A 17,429-nucleotide genomic window follows, 5' to 3' on the forward strand; every position below is an offset into this window, starting at 1 on the left:
ATAATCAATTTTTTTCCTTCTTTAGACAACTATTCAGGAAACTACCTTCTAAAATTTAGGTATTCTTTTTCAAAGAAAGTATATTTCTATACCAGAGTTTCCCAATGATTAAGATAATCTCCATTTAAAATGGATTAACTTGATTTATCTATTTAGCGCACAGAATCAGTGACCTACTTGTAATATTTTGAAATAGTCTAGTGGCATGAGAGATTTCATTCATCTTTGAGATACCCTGATCATGTCACCTTGAACTCATTATAATCAGATGGGAATTTTTAGAGTCCTCAGGCTGTAACAGGAACTTCTTGGGTTCCTCAACTTTGGCACTATTGACACTTTGGGCTGGAAAATTTTTTGTTTTGGGAGCCTTTCCTTTGCTGTAGGATGTTTAGTAACACCTCTGGCCTTTATCCACTGGACTCCACTAGCACTTCCATAGTGGTGGCAACCAAAAATGTCTCCAGACATTGCCAAATATCCTCTGGGGAACAAAACTGCCCTCTGTGGAAAACTATTGGTCTAACATGCTCTCTCAAATCTCTTTGAAGATGCAAATTTTGTAACCTTTTTCTGTAGTTCACATCACTGCTGTAAAGACCCTTTGTTTCTTCTCAGTTAACACAGGCACAAAACATTTTTTCACTTCTGATGGACAAAGACAATTATAAAGTCATCCCTTCCACAATGTCAATAGAAGCCAATCAATTTTTAACCTGTATTACAGAAGCATACAATAGATTCCTACATACAGCTAATTAATTTCAGGAGTGATTTAAAATGCTAGAAATAGGTGTCACAAGTGCTACATACTTGCCACATCTAATAGCTAAGTGTGTGTTCTGAATTCATGTGCACATGAAGTTGCATTGGTATTTGCACCCCAGAAATGTTCAATACCATCGTTCGAATTAATTTAGCAGGAGGGACTCTATTTCTGGAATAACTAAGAAACAGATCCAGAAGAATTTTATGAAAAATTCTTTTTTTAAAAATTTCTAAATTTTATCAATATTGTTTCCTGTCTTTTTCAGAGTCACAGTTTTTGTTTAAAACCATTGTGATTGCTAGCCCAGGAAAAGACATTCAGATTACAAATTTTTATGAGCTCTGGTCTTGTTATTTTCAGCATGTAACATAGGAAGGTGTTTGTTTTTATTTTTTAAATATAAGATTATAAGGTTTTTCTTTAATGTTCTCTTAACCTTCGCCACACCTTTGCTAATCCTCACCTTCCTGTGTAACATCATTCGTTCTTGGTTCCCTGGCTGAGTTGGACTATCTATCTATCTATCTATCTATCTATCTATCTATCTATCTATCTATCTATCTATCTATCTACCTTCTGTCTATTTATTTTAACCTCCAGATCCTAGACTTTCAGGCAATGCTCTGAATTGCTTTGCTTTAGCTCCTTATAGTTTAAACATACGCTTAGTCAGCAATCACGTTAACAAAATTAAGCTGTTAATGAAGAAAAAATTGTAAACTACCTTCCCCAGAGACATTTACATTGTTTACACATCACTAATTCCTTAGAAAGACATACTGTATTTCTAAATAAGGCATTTCAGGAGTTAGGGAATTTGGTAGATGGAGAAGATATTTGAATGGGGGCTCTTCATGTCTCACATCAACCCATGAGCATTCACCTACACTAGCTATGTACAACTGAAGTTTTGGCAATAGCAGAGTAAAATGCCATCAGAACAGCCAAAAACCCAGGAAATTCCTTTTCCTCTCTGATTCTTCTGTACCTTTTTTCAACACACTTGTTTCCGTTAATTTTTGGCGAGCTAAGTCTTGGGTTTGGCAAACCCTTTGTATGTCCCTGGGAGGTGTGGGTGTAATAGTAACTTTCTTGTTTATTTTTTTTTCATTATTCACACCATGTGATCTTAGAACAAAAGCTATTAATTTCTTGATGTCCCATGATGGGCCCTGCTGGAATGAAGATTTTATTTTTAGGGTTCTTCTCAAAAAATAGGACTTTTCTGAATTGTAATGATAAATAACTTCAGGAAAGTTTATTTCTCCCAACGTGATATAAAAATGTTGATGCTCACAGTTTATGCTCACATTCTTCATAAAAAAACAGTAAATTTAAATGTAATTTTTAAACACAGTATGTTAAGATGTTACATTTGATGGATTTACTAGACATTTTCAAACATACTGGCTATCAGTCTCTTTAATCCATAAGAAATTTGTCATGTATTAAATTTAAGATAGGTGTTTTCCAAGAAATACAAGTTTGAAAATATATTTACTATTTGAACAGAATTTTTCTTCATTAAAATCACATTCAATCCTGAAGCTTTAGTGAATCGTATCAGGAAAACAAAAGCAAAACCAAACCAAACAAAAATTCACTGTTTAATTCTCTAAATCAAGGAAAACAATAGGCCGAATTGATAATAAGGTAGCCTGTGGAACTTTGCAAAAACCAAAAAAATTAGGAAATATTACTCAAGACTAAGAACTAAGGAATAAAGCACCTTCTAGTTGAAGCAAATGAAGCCTGAACTCATTTGTATACCCTCTTGGTGGTAACTCACTTTAGGATAACAGGTATGAATATTTTACAGTAAAAATGTAAGGAATGTGCAAAATCACAAAGATTTCCTGGCAAATATTTTCACACCTTAATAAAATGATGATGTGTAAGCTTTGAATGTTTTTCTAAAATTGTAAGTCTAATAGTCCACCTATTAAGTGCTCTTCTACCCACTTCAGGCTTTGCTCTTCCTTCTTCCAGAAATTCTCAAAATTAACAGCTAAGGAGAATTTAGGAGTTCTCACCTTTTACAACTGTTACAGTCTGATTGTCTAGCATCAAACAAGCAAACAGGTCAGGTTTCCAACAAGGGAAAAAAATTAAATCTGAAGTCCCAGTAGGGCCGGGTCCTATGTCTGTGTCACTCTCACCATTATCGTCCTCTGCATCCTGCAGTTCTGGCACAGATTAACGCTTAGCAAGTATTTGTTGAATTAATTCTGCCAAACAGGGGCTTGGGCCTCTGTTTTTGCTTCCATACAGTATGAAGATTCAATTTTGTAAATGCTAAATTTCTTAGCTGATGCCTACTGCAGGGAAAATAATCTGCATTTTTAAGTCTTGTTCAATTGCTACCTTCCATATTTATCAATAGGCCAATACATTCTCCAGAGACTTTCGAGAGGTGGTTCTCAAAGCATGGTTCCCAGACCAGCAACGTCAGTATCACCGGGGTGCTAGTAAGAAGTGCAAATTCTCAGGCTCCCCACCAGATCTATTGAATCAGTAACTCTAGGGTGCGCCCAGCAGTCTGTGTATTCACAAGTACTCTAAGACGTCTGATGCTCCATCAAGTTTGAGGTCCTCTGCTATAAGAGAGACTTCAGAGTAATTCAGACTAATTCAGATACTCAAACGCAGCAACTAAATTAGCCCCGTGACCACCACAACTATTCCCTGGGCTTCTTTTAAAGGGTTTTGCTATTTGGTTATTTTTTTTTCCAAATTGTTATGTTTTATGTTTTTTCAACACTGAAATCATATCAGGTGCTTTCTAGAAGTAGGAAGCAGTATCAATCTCAAGTAAATAATAATTCTAACAGACCTCACCTTTACATAAGTTCTCATTGAAAGAACCTAATGGTCCCTTGATAGTATAGTGTAATAAGTATAATTTATAACAATTATTCCATTTGAAAGTCATACTTATATAAATGTGTGTATTTTGGGTAATTTGGTAAATGTTCACTCTTCTTTCATAAATGTAAATATATTTAATGTTTTATATAAATGTAAAATAACTATTTTCTTATAGAATGTTTTTAATATTTTTAACACTCCAATCTCTCTGTGCCTTAAAATAATCTTTCCAATTATTGTTACTGTGGTAAAATACACATAACATAAAATATAAAATTTATGAACTTCACCGTTTTTAAATGTAAAGTTCAGTAGTTTTAAATACATTCATAATGTTGTGCAACCATCACCACCATCTGTCTTCAAAACTCTTATTGTCTTGTAAAACTGAAATTCTGTACCATTAAACACTAACACCCTATTCCCCTCCGTCCTTCCAGTCCCTGGCAGCCACAATTCTACTTTCTGTCTTTATGAATTTGACTACTCTCGGTACTTCATGTAAGTGGAATTGTACAGTATTGCTCTTTTTGTAACTGACTTGTTTCCCTTAGTATAATGTCTTCCAGGTTCATCAGTATTGTAGCATGTGTCATAATATCCTTCCTTTTTAAGGCTGAATAATATTTCATTGTGTGTATATACACCACATGTTGCTTATCTGTTTATCTGTCGATGGACACTTGGGTTGCGTCCATGTTTTCGCTATTGTGAATAGTGCTATGATGAACATGGGTGTACAGATATCTCTTTGAGAACTTTTTTTCAATTCCTTTCATGATATACCCCAAAGTCGAATTGCTGGATCATATGGTAATTCTATTTTTAATTTTTTGAGGAATGGTCACGCTGTTTCCACAGTAGCTGTACCATTTTACATTCCCACCAACTGTGACATGCCTGTCCTTTTTTACTTTGAGATCCCAGACAACTCATTTGCTAGATTCCTTGGATATTCTAAGACTATCAGTGCTAGTCCTCAAGCACTGCCATGTTCACAGATAGAATTTTCCTGCTTACCTAATTGTGTCTTGATTGCATCTGAAATCTCAAACATTATGGATGTAGGAAGTTTGACGGTGGTTTCATTAAGACCTGGAATAACAAGGTGGACTGCAAGGAAATAGAAAGTAAAGATAAGAGGAAGAAAATGCATCCTGACATCAAACAAAGCTCAGAGCATCAGATACTAGGACTATGAAGTTTAGCACTTATTTTGCTTTGTCAATTTTAACCCAAACTTCAAAATGTTGGACATATATAATAGTACCTTTTAAACAGAATCTTTTTCATATTCAGTACTGAACTAACAAAATCCTCTGGCATTTAATCCATCGACTCAAAAATTGTAATATGGATGCTTAAGATTTGTGGTGAACAAAGAAAACCATTATTAATAGTAATTTTTAAAAGAGCAGTTCAATATGACAAAGATTCCCTTGTAACTGCAACAACCTGTGGGGCAGGTAGGATGGGTGCTATCGTTCCTACCAGGCATGGGCTAGAGTTGTTTCTCTACCATATTTTGATAGAGGTAGCATCTCTTGGCTCCTAGCCTGGAGTAGACACAGCCAAGATATTAAACATTGAAAGGAAATGAACCAACATCAATTTAACAGACCTGCTCACAGTGCAAAATTCCATAAAGGCTCCATTATCCAAAATAGCCTGATTTGCTTAATCTAGGTATAGATTTCAAGATAGACTCACCTAGTATTGTTCCTCCAGTGGGAGTTTTATCTGGAGATTTACTTGAAGCCCTATGAGTAACATTCTGAATCACTGTTGAAATAAGAAAAGATAATAGTGTGATAGAAAGAAAAAAAATCAGGAAGAAGTAAGAAGCTAATAATGTGAAGCCATCTGCAATGGGGAAGTCTTGATCTAACTTTTCAATTAGCAGAAAGAAATTCATTGGGCTGGCTGCACAGCCAACAAAGAACTAGGAGGCACATTTTACCTTGACATCTGTGCCTATAAGTAATAAAAGGCCATTACTCTACCATAAGTGTTCCATTCTAAGGAGCTGAAAATTTCCTTCCTCATTTCCACTCCCTGCAGCCTACCCAAGTTAAAGAACTATCACAAAATGAGGCAATGACCTAATAAATAATTTAAAATGTATGTTCTCAAAACAAAGAAACTTTGGATAATTCCAATACTAATTGACCCTGTTTTGAGACTTGGGACATTGTGTTTTCTTAAAATCAAGAACTCTTTTAAGTGCCCAGTCTTTTCTACCAAGAAACTTTCTGGAAATAATAAAGTTAGTTTGATAATTTGAAAAACAAAGTCAAAAGAAAAGCAACTGAATGCTGAAATAAAATAAGACATAATAATTCTTGACACCTGGATGTCTTTACCTATAATGACCACTAAATCATAGTTTTCATTTCATTAATCTAAATACCCTATTAACTATTTTCCTCTTGTATGCTTATTTAACCCTGAACAAAGCCACACATATTTAACTGGCTTTTTAAAATTGAATGCTTCTTATGATTGCTTTGTCCCTAGTTGGCCAACCACTACAACTTGCCAAGACTTGGGTTTTTGGGGCAAGAGCCAAAATTTTACATATTAGCTTCTAATTTACTAGAGCATACTGACTTCTTCAAATTTTTTCTAATGATATATATAGCATCAGGGAAATTGAGAAAATATGTGCTATGTTTAATTATCTCCGTTAGAAAGTGTATTGAAAATAGTTCTAAACATGTATCCAGAGAAGGCGCATAAAAATTACCTTGCTTGATAATTGTTATTGGGATCAGCTTCCTGGGGACATATGCTGGCTGAAAAGAGAGGAAAAGAGTCAGCTTTTGAGTTAGTGTTAACTTTTTTCAAATAATAAATCAAAGAATTGGAAATAGCCCTTCCTCGTCTTCAATGAAGTCTCCCATGACACTTGTTTAATGGTTGCTGAAAAGATCTTTAGTACATATATACATATATATCTACCTCTATTTTGTTGGACTCTCTTGGTTTTTTCCCATGGGAGTCCAAAGATTTGACAGAAGTAGTTTCTTCAGAAGTCCCATTAGTTTATTTTACCTACAAACTGCAATGGAAAGAAACTAAATCCTCTGGATTGAATACTAGTTTATTTTCACTTCTTTTGAAATGTGACCCAGCCAAATTCTGTCTTTACATTCCCTCTCAAAAATCTCTTAAGATACATATTATTTTTTAAAACCAAACATCAATTGTTTGAGTGTATCCAACTGCTGCCATTTTTGGCAGCACATGACCTGCTAAACACACAACACAACCACCATGAGCTCCTGACACCAAGCATTTCCTTACCCAAGAAAGCAGAGCTAGGAATTGGAGCAAGATATTTCTACTTACAAAGGCCACAGCAGCTAAACTTAACCATTTTGCACATTTTTATGCACAAAGGACATCAGAACCAAAAGGGCAGGTCCCAGGGGACTGTGCATTCTCTCCTCTCCCAAATTGCCTCAGATGTCCCACAGGAAGCTTTTATGTCATACAGCTACTTGAACTAGGGACAGGTTTTGTGTTAACAAAAGCAGAGTCATTATCGGACAAAACTGTGAGCCAAGGACAAGACAGCCAATGGAGATACATGAGAACAGGATAAAAGAGGGCAGCAAACATATACAAAAGAATTAGATTGAGTTAAAGGGGCAAGCCTGACATGGGTTTTTTAATGCTTAATTTAACCTGATACATGATATAGATATTTCCCATACGAGATCTGCTGATAATTCAGGATGTGCTAAATGGGCTACTTACAACATAGTTGTGAGCAAAAGAGACTTGCTAACATGTTACCATTTTAATAAATGACATTCCCCATAATAAAGAAGGACCACAACACCAAGTTACTGTTGTCTGTGTTTTTCTTGTATTAAGGTCCTTATGTTTAAAAGCCACAAAAAAAGTTTACTGTTATCAGATTATTTTTAAAAGGCATATATATATGCCCACTGAAAAGATTATTTTTAAAAGGCATATATATACCCACCCAGTGCTATAGACTGAATGCTATGTCCGCTCCAAAATTCACATGTTGAAACTTAATCCCCGATATGATGGCATTAGGAGGTGGGGAATTGGGGAAGTGATTAGGTCATGAGGGTGGAACGCTCATAAAAGAAATTAGTGCCCTTATAAAAGAGACCCCAGAGAGCTCCCTCCACCCTTCCACCATGTGAGGACACAGCAAGGAGATGGCTGGCTGTGAACCAGGAAGTGAGAGCTCTCACCAGACACTAAATCTGCCAGCACCTTGATCTTGTACTTCCCAAAGTCCAGAACTATGAGAAATAAATGTTTGTTGTTTGAGCTACCAGTCAATTGTATTTTTATGTAGTAGCCCGATGGATTAAGACACCCAGAATTTCCTCCTTAGCAACCTAGCCTAAGGAATTAATCAAAGGTACAAATAATCTTCTATGTGTAATGGTGTTTATTACCACAATATGAAACAACATCATTATCCAAAAGCAGGGGTTTTATTAAATACATTATGGTTCAAATTTTTGATATCTATGGTAATAAAGTCGAACAATACACATAATATAAATATATACAAATGATATAAATTTGTGTCTACAGTATAACCTAATTTAACAACAAATTTGTATCGACAAAAGACCAGAGGGAAGTAAGTCAAAGTTTTTTTAACAGTATATTTCTTATAAGTTGATATTAATTTTGTATAACTTTCTATATTTTCCAAATTTCTTACAAGGGTGAATTACACTTACAATCAAGACAAGTTATTTTAAACAACAGTCTGTTCAGCTCCTACATATGCTCTGTACTGTACAGCTCATACTCTATTAGTAAAGAGAGGATGATGTAAATACAATTTATACATGATTTTCCCCAGGCAAGGGGAGGGGAATAGTAGAGCTAGATGTATAAACTTCAGCAGGAAAGAAAAAAATATTCTCAGCTTTGATGTCACACTGGCAGCAGGATTTCTTTCAGCTTTATCATAAGAAAATGAAATGTGAGTGCTTGTCCCGGAGAGGAACAGCCAGACCCCTGGCACTGCCTCATGTGTCTACCTCACGTCTGCCTGTCCTGCTCCAGGAAAAGGGTCGCCAGCACATCGCCTCTCTCATTTCTGAGAATCTTAGATGCCTGCTGCATAATCTCCATCACCGGGGAGCCCCTTACCAGAGGAGCCACCCTAGTAAAGATTACTAGTCTTTACAGGTACTGGTAATCGTTTTTGTTAGAGCTGTGGCTACCGTTCCAAAGATGTTTGAATGCCTTGTCTTCTACCAGCCCTACGAGTCCTGCCACTTAGTACTGAATGTGAAGGTTTTCAAAGACACATCACATTAGAGCAGAAACGCCTACGTGTTGTTGTGGTGATTGCCTTTGAATTGCATTATCCCAATTTTTATTTCCTTTGCTGCGATGCTTTGTTTTAAACAAACAATTTTTTTTCACAAGAACAAATGGAAAATCTTCCACTCTTCCCATGAATAGAACAAAGTTTCTCTTTGATTTCTCACTTGAGTACAGACCCACGTTCTATTAGGATGATGACAAGACTATATGTGCACTATGTGCTGCCAAAAAATAAGGAAAGCATTTAGCTGCAATATCCAATTCTTTTTTAGACCTAAAATCACTCTCTTGCCTAATTTGCAATCAAAAGATGCACCAAGACTGGACTAACGAGCTACTAGCAGCCTCTCTGTGAGCAGGTTTTTTAAAGGGCCTCAGAAAAGTCCTTCTGTCCAAAATGTCTATGTTGAAGGCTCTAAAATTCCCAAGAAGACATCCTCCCTGTGAATCCTTTCCCCGTGTTGTCTTATAAACTGGGAGGAAAATAGCTGTTACCTGGACTCAGTGAGACATGAAATATTGTGACAATTTCCAAGTTAACAGTGTTTAACCAATTACAGCCCAATTTCCATCGAACTGTTTCATGTACAGTGTTTTTTTTTTGTTTGTTTGTTTTTAACCTTTTCCTGTGGTCCCAGGCTTGCTGTTGTGGACATCTAGCAATGTGCACACATGTCTCAGTGTAGCTAGTGTGGGGCCTGGGGTTGGGGACTGAGGTCGTGAAAGTCCTACAAGCTGCTGCACAGTTTAGCTGCTGTGGCCTCAGTAGACTACGGCTCTCTGTGGACACCACCCGGGGAACCAGTTTTTTATCTTAGGCCATTTCCTTTCTGACTTGTCTCTCTGCAGCTTCCAGATCCCCATTCCTGCTGCAAACCTCCATCACCACTTCCTTCCTCGGTTCTCATCCCTTCCTTTATTCAGCAACTATTATTTTAAATGTTTACCATATGCCAGAAAGTATGCATATTTCCCTCCTGCCCTGTAAGAGATGCATTATTTTATATTTTTCCAAGTTTCAAGATACTCTGTCCCTTAAGAACCCAGGTTGTACTAGGTCTTGAACAGGAAATAAGGGAATGCATTTTTGCCATTTTTCTGGGACATTGTGACTGAGCATATAGTTAGATGGTGGCATTCATTGGAGAGACTGGTGCTGAAGTGGTGAAAGGCAATGTCTCTGATGACCAATTCAGCTTGATTTTTAGGCCTGGTTTGGGAAAACATGTTTATCATGAAAAAAACCACAGCAGCAGTCACCACACACAATGAGGGACTTTTGATTCACCCTGCATTATACTAATTTCCTCCTTTTATTATTTTGAAAATTAGCTTTAATAAAAGTAGTGATAACACCAGGATGCTATTCTTTGTAGGTCATTCTTTTGCAGGTTTGCCTATTAGGTATCTTTGTGGTGTCGGAATATTCATTGTAGATTTAACTTTATGTTCACGTCCTGAGATAAGGAGGAGGCTGTCCCTTTGGGAAGTGGCTAAGGGCTGCTCAAAATCACATTTCAATGGCCAAAGAGCCAAACCACATGAGAAGAACTTGAGCATGTTACATTCTGGTTTTAATTCATTTTGGGGATGTTCTAATCAAAGTTATGAAACACTGATTTAATCTAACATCTGGTTAAAAGTGAATCTAATGTCCTGCTTGCGAAAGTCTTCATATTTCTGGTAAGTTGGGGAGGAATCAGACATACACCTTCGGTGATATTGTTGGCCTAAATATTAATTTTTCAAATTTCTACTTAGGACAATGATTACTAAGAATGGAAGGACACCTGATGTGTTCATTATACACAATCTTAAGGTGTGGGTGGGGACTATCTGGTATTTCTGCCTATTCACTTCACTTGTCTGATAACTGTTACACTTTAAAAATTGGTATGTCTCTTTTTGCCAATAGTATCCTGCCTTTAAAAAAAGATGTGTGGATCTCTGACAGAAATAATTAAAGATGAAAACAGATGTCATATTCTAAGATTAATGTATTAATTAAATTTTTATTTTAAAATCTCTGTTAATAAATGTTATATACTTCAAAAATTGGTTAGTTAGTGAACTAGTTAGATAAATAAGTTTTTTTTTTAATATAGAGATAATATGCTAAAGTTAGGCCTTTTTAGCCATCTTAAAAAGTTTTTTTTTTTTAATATAATAAAGCCTAATGGTAAGCATTAGTTTTCACCTTCATAAAAAGAGAGTTCTAGATTCTCAACATGGACAAAATAGCACAATTATGATTAAAAAAAGTGTTTTTTCTTTCTCAGTTATGTGACTCTCAAGTGATATGACTTATATAGAAAGAATCATGCTTTTGTTTATGCTTACATCTTTTCTCTGAGTTTTCTAGAAGTGTAAGCAGGGGTGATATTGAAAGTACTTAAAAACTGGTAGAACAAAGTCACTAACCAAAGAGAAGAGACCCCTGCTACAAGTCCATGGCACAAGTGTCCTGGGGCTTGCCAGCAGAACATGTACTCAGATACACGAATTAAAATATATAATGTAACCATATGCTTAAAATGGGGGATGCATTCAACCTTCATTTTTTTTTTTTTTTTTTTTTGTCCTTAACTCGTTTATTGTAAGTGATGAACATTACATTAAGTCATTTCTCCAAGCCACACTCATTGATACCAGGATCATTCACTCCATTGGAGAAGTTGGAACACTGTAATAAAATGTGTGCTTTGGAGCTGAAAACATCTATCAACATTCAATTTTTTTAACTGAAATACGATTTATCTTTTACAAATGGATAGCCTAATGTTCAAATTGTTTTTCTCATTTCAAATATCTCTTTTTAGAAGATATTAAGGAGTTTTGTTGCATATAAGTTTTAGGTGCAAGCATGTATATGTGAATAAAAACATTTTTCAATATCTCTTTTCCTTAAAACCCTGAAAGTAAAACATCTGGAATTGAGTATCTTTTTAAATAATGTCTTCTAAGATCAGTCTTAGAGAAGAGACAGGTCAAAATTTGGATTGATATCAACTTCATTTCATTTAAAATATACTTTTGAAGTATCAAATCAATTTTCAGAATTGATTCTAAGTGGCCACATAAGATGGTCAGGCTCTCCCAAGTGGTTCTTTTTCAACTTTCCTACATTCCAGAGCTACCCAAGAGCACACATGGCAGTTGGTGAAACCTTTTTCTGTGGTGCAGAAGATAACAACGAAAAAGCCTCACTAAGAAGCCTTAAAATATATTTTCAATTAATTTGGGTTTTCCTTTGAAAATAAGCAAGAATTTCAAACTGCAGCTCTTTAGAGTTGGCTGTGGGTACCTCACTTCACAGCTTGAAGTGATAAAATATCTGGGTCTGCATCATAGATGCAGGAAGTTTCTTCCTGGCTTTTCTTGTCATGGCTGTTGTGATGTGAGAAAGAAATTAAGTTCCTTGGGAATAAAAAGTCAATCATCTTTCCTAATCTTGCTGAGTAACTCACTAAATGAAATAGTCTGCCAAAAGAAACACAAATTATTGGGATATGATTGCTGAAAAAAAGGAATGAAAAAAATGACATCATTGAGTCACATGTACGATAAAGCATGACAGCCAAGAGGGTGGGAGATAAGAAATGCTTCCTAGGAAACCATTCATAACAATACTGAGGATTGTTCTAGGAGAGAAGGAAAAACTCTGTTCCCTGTGGTTGGATTTAAAGCAGACAAAACCAAAGGGAACTTAGGGGGTGGCACAACTCAATACTTGGTACTGGGCCAATTGGTCAAGTGTTTGGGAAAAATACATTAACCTAATCAATATAGAACCTTACTATATACGACACAGCAAAAGAAAACCCACATAGTTGAATTATTACAAAATCAAGCCAATTAGAAAACTGGGAAAAAAATGTTTATGTAGTCTCTGGATAGAGAAGGGCTTTCTAAAATATAATGCAACTGGAGATATGACCATGCAAAAGACAAATAATTTGATTAAGCAAATTTCAAGACTTGCCTATTTCAAAAATTCTCATAAACGAAATTGATAAATGTGAGAATAAAGTTTCTTCTATTACAGACAAAGGGTTGATGTTCTTTAACCTATAAAGTTTTTAAACTCTTCAATAAAAAACACCATGAAACACCAAAAAACAAACAAAACAAAAACCAAAAAGCTGAAACTAAAAGTCATTAACTGGACAATACAAATGGCTAATAAACAAGTGAAGAAAGAACTGCTTTATCAGTAATCAGAGAAATAGAAATTTAAAAACCATTTTATATTACATTAGCTGGAAATTTAATAATGGAAATACATAATGTTGATAATCAGGGTAGTATAGCAAGCTAACTCTGATACATTGCTGGCAAGACTGTAAATTGGTACAAACTTTCACTTTCTGGAAAGAAATTTGACCATACATATTAGGAAGTTTAAAAAATGTTAAAAATCTAAACTGTTAATTCTCATTCTAAATATCTATTGTAAAGAAACAATGAGCAATGTGAACAAAGACTTATGATCATAAATGTTCACTACAATATCACTTAAAATTTAAAAAGCATTAGAAATAACTTAAATGACTACAAAATGGAAACTGATTCAGCAGGTGAAAGTGTATTTAGATCATGTAACACAGCAATTTAAATTATATATATGAAGAGCATTTAATGCTATGAAACATGCTATGCCATGTTTGACTAAGTGAAAAGGGTGAGATATAAAATTACCTATATAGCATGATTTTAATTTTATAATGAAAACATGCTTAGAAATAAAAAGTGTTCTGAAGTTTTAACAGTAGTCCATAAATGGTTTTATACTGGTTATTATTTGGCAACGTTACAGGTAATTTTGTTAATATTTCTTTTTAAATTTTTATACATTCTAAATCTTTACATATTAGATAATTAGGAAAAATTCAAAACTTAAGAAAGAAAGTAGAGAGAGAGAGGTTGAGAGAGAAGAAAAAAGGAAGGGAAGGAGGGAAGGGAGGGAGAGGAAATAAGAAAAGGAAAAGAAAGAAAAAGAAAGAATGAATCCAGGCCTGGGAATTTACCTGTAATCTCCTTTCTTTTGATTTGAAAATACTTTTCCTGGGCAATCATAAAATCTGATCATCATGATTTGACAATAATTTCCCAACATACACACTTTTCAGCCTATTCAAACCACAGAAACATTCTCCTTGGCAAGATTCATTCTCAGTCAATTCTGTTTTATCCAAACCCATTCTCTGTCACTGAGAAGAATTCTGCATTTATTTTTTATTCCAAGGAGGTGTGTACTACCTTTCTTTCCACAGGTCTACATGATCAGTGAAGTATTCTGTGGACTACTTAATTAGACATAAAAAGATATTCATCCATATACATCATGCACATACTACATAGAGCAAATTTGCAACCACAAAAAGTCTTTGCGTTTTCACTTGACTGTAGAATATTTCCCTAGCTGAATATTTCCAATACCCAGGCACCAAAGCCAGCATGAAATTCCCCTCTTCTCACCAAAGTGCTTCCTCTACCTGCTCAGTGACACACATCCTTCACTTTATAATTGAGCATGTGATTTTAAATGCAAATACTTATGTGATGGTAATAACAATGGCTTACACTGATAACAAGTAGCAGGTAAGTGTTAGGATGCTTCCTGAGAACAGATTTTAAAAGGTAGAGTGAAACAGAACAAGGGACTACGCTTCTGAAGTGAGAGAGAGAAAAGTGTGTCCAGTTGGGGGGAAATGCCTGGCACATAAATTAAACAAACATTTACTGCACTGTAAGAGGCTGGGCACATGGAAAAAACAAACCAGTTGATTCATCACTTTGAAAAGGGTTGGCTCCTTCAACTAGGAAGTTTACAATGGCCAAGACATGGAAAAAACCAAAGTGCCCTTCAATAACTAATTGGATAAAGAAGATGTGGTACATATATACAGTAGAATACTATTCAGCAGTAAGAAAAGATGAAATAGTATCATTTGTGACAACATGGATGGATCTTGAGGTTATTACTCTAGGTGAAATAAGTCAGACAGAAAAAGTCAAGAACCATTATGACTTCACTCATGTGGGATATAAAACTGAAAGTAACAAAGGAACAAGACAAACAAATAAAGAAACAAAAACTCATAGACACAGACAATAGTTTAGCAGTTACCAGAGGGTAAGGGGGAAGGAGAGATGGTAGAAAAGGATAAAGGGGATGATGGAAGGAAAATTGACTCTGGGTGGTGAACATATAATGCAATATATAGATGATGTGTTATAGAATTGTACACCTGAAACCTATGTAACTTTGTTGATCATTGTCACCCCAATAAATTTTAATTAAAAAAAAAACATAATTAATCTCCCCCCCAAAAAAGAAAATAAAGGAAAGATTTGAACAGTAGCAATGTACGTAGAACATCTACCAATTTGCTCTTTACATGTTATAATAGAAAACAATCCACAGAATAGAACATAATATGCATAATCTCAAATACCTGGAATACTGAAGTACTAGAGTAACTATATTGAACAGCAGAGTGTTAGAGCTTTAAACAAATTGGAGATGATCTTGTTTTATACTTCAACCTCCATTTTCCGAAAAAGAAACTAATTCCTAAAATGTTCAGTGCTTTACCCAATGCCCCAGAACTAATCAGTTGATCGAGTCTCATCTCAGTACTTCATAATAGGACTCTTTCTTTATTTAAATAAAAATACGATGCAGACACATTTTTAAAAAAACATTCTTGAAAACAACCTGTACATACCACTGTGTGGACTTGATCATAGGTACTTTGAATTTTCCCATTTACTTTGTTTATACCTGACAAAAATAAGGGGAAAATGACATTATTATTTTCATTTTTCTTGTTCTTAAATCAATTCTTACTAATCATTATGAAGACACCTGCAAGTCCTGCTCTAACTTGGGCATATTATTTTATTTACTATCAGTTCAAACACTGATTCCAATGAAGTTTGAATGAAGGGATAACAGGAAGTCTTTTTATGGTCACGTCTATTGGCCCAGCTTTCTATCTGAACATTTACACATTGGTTTTTGGCTCAGTTGGTGTTCATAAGTCAGTGATTGATTTAAAATATTACAATGGCCAATGAATTGTTATCCATGGAAGCATCAAATATTAGTTTATCACTATAAAAAAAACACTCATAATAATCGGAAATATCAATACTCAATAAATTCTGTTCACTTTTGTGTTTTCTCAAATACTAGAGGATTGGAATTAAATCATGTCACACTACACAATTAATAAGTAATTAAAATTTTATAATTAGAAAAAAAAGGAAAAAGTTGCAGAAAGCTTACTAAAACAGTTTCAGGTACTTACTTCCAACAATAGTCTTGTGATTGAAAATCTTACTCCAAATTCCACCTTCTGTGTTATCTTTGACTCCGAATTCATAAACTGTGTTGGGTTTCAGATTTTCTACAATTGTTTCAGTGGCTGGACAGAGTTGAAAAATCCATTTCTTTTCCTTATCCTTTTCTCTATAGCGAATTGTATAAAATCTGTTGAATAACCAAAATATGACACTTCAAAATCACAGGGAGATTTAGAATGTTTTTTTCAAGTTTCTTAATGTCTCATAGACTCTCATCTACACCAAAGACTATAATCAATATTAGCTTCTGTTTCAATATTTTAAAAAAATTGTAGAGAACTCTAAAAAAACAAAACAAAATGAGTGTTTATTTTTAGTAGCACAGTTATGGTCTTGCAAAATTCAGACCTCTCAGTTTTATTATTTGTTGCTTTGCAAAATGAAAGCTGGAAAATGCTGGATGTTTCTCTTTTCCCCAGTTATGCATACAGAGGAACATAGGCATAATTTTATAAATACTTAATGTTGTAGTATCATAACTGTGTGGGTTTAAGTCTTTCACCCCATGGAAGTTGCATTAGAGGTAATATCATTCAATTTTGTGAAAGAGAAAACTGAAACTCTAAGATGCAACCAGGACTGCATTTCAAGGGGGAAATTTTCTTATCATTATAAAAAGAGTTAAGATCAATAGCCAAGCTAAGGGTACAATGAGAAAAATCAAACCACGTAAATTCAAGATCACTGTTACATATTTGCTTAGGGTTACAGAAAATTCATATGTGTGTGTGTGTGTGTGTGTGTGTGTGTATGTGTGTATATATATATATGTGTATATATGGCAAAGTAATGTTTATTTCTATATATATATATATATATATATATATATATATATATATATATATATATGGCAAAGTAACGATAATCCCCACCAGTATTTCTTTGCACCTTTATCACATGTTAGGTTTTACCATTATGATTTCATTTTACAAATTGAAAATGAAGTTTTGGAAAGATCACTTAACTTGCCCATTGTTACCCAGCTAATGACTTTTACTAGTGGCAAGTGGCAATGGCAGAACCAGAATACAAAGAAAGACTCCTCTGGCTCTGCTCTAAACAGCTTTACTAAGTAGGAAGGCAG

The 17,429-nt window shown here is 34.7% G+C and overlaps 1 protein-coding gene across 50 annotated transcripts in view; it reads right to left on the bottom strand.

Moving 5' to 3' along the window:
• Nucleotides 1-17,429, bottom strand: part of ABI3BP (ABI family member 3 binding protein) — a 248,933-nt gene that overhangs the window by 121,949 nt on the left and 109,555 nt on the right. For all 50 annotated transcript variants that reach the window (XM_033130366.1, XM_033130223.1, XM_033130130.1 and 47 more), the window contains exons 5-9: nucleotides 16,291-16,472; nucleotides 15,706-15,761; nucleotides 6,384-6,432; nucleotides 5,348-5,419; nucleotides 4,658-4,750 (exon numbers count right to left, since the gene is read on the bottom strand). In XM_033130366.1, the coding sequence (XP_032986257.1) occupies nucleotides 4,658-4,750; nucleotides 5,348-5,419; nucleotides 6,384-6,432; nucleotides 15,706-15,761; nucleotides 16,291-16,472 (452 nt within the window). The remainder of the gene's footprint in view (nucleotides 1-4,657; nucleotides 4,751-5,347; nucleotides 5,420-6,383; nucleotides 6,433-15,705; nucleotides 15,762-16,290; nucleotides 16,473-17,429) is intronic.

The sequence above is a fragment of the Rhinolophus ferrumequinum genome, chromosome 2 (genome assembly GCF_004115265.2).
Source record: "Rhinolophus ferrumequinum isolate MPI-CBG mRhiFer1 chromosome 2, mRhiFer1_v1.p, whole genome shotgun sequence".
Classification (NCBI taxonomy): Eukaryota; Metazoa; Chordata; class Mammalia; order Chiroptera; family Rhinolophidae; genus Rhinolophus; species Rhinolophus ferrumequinum.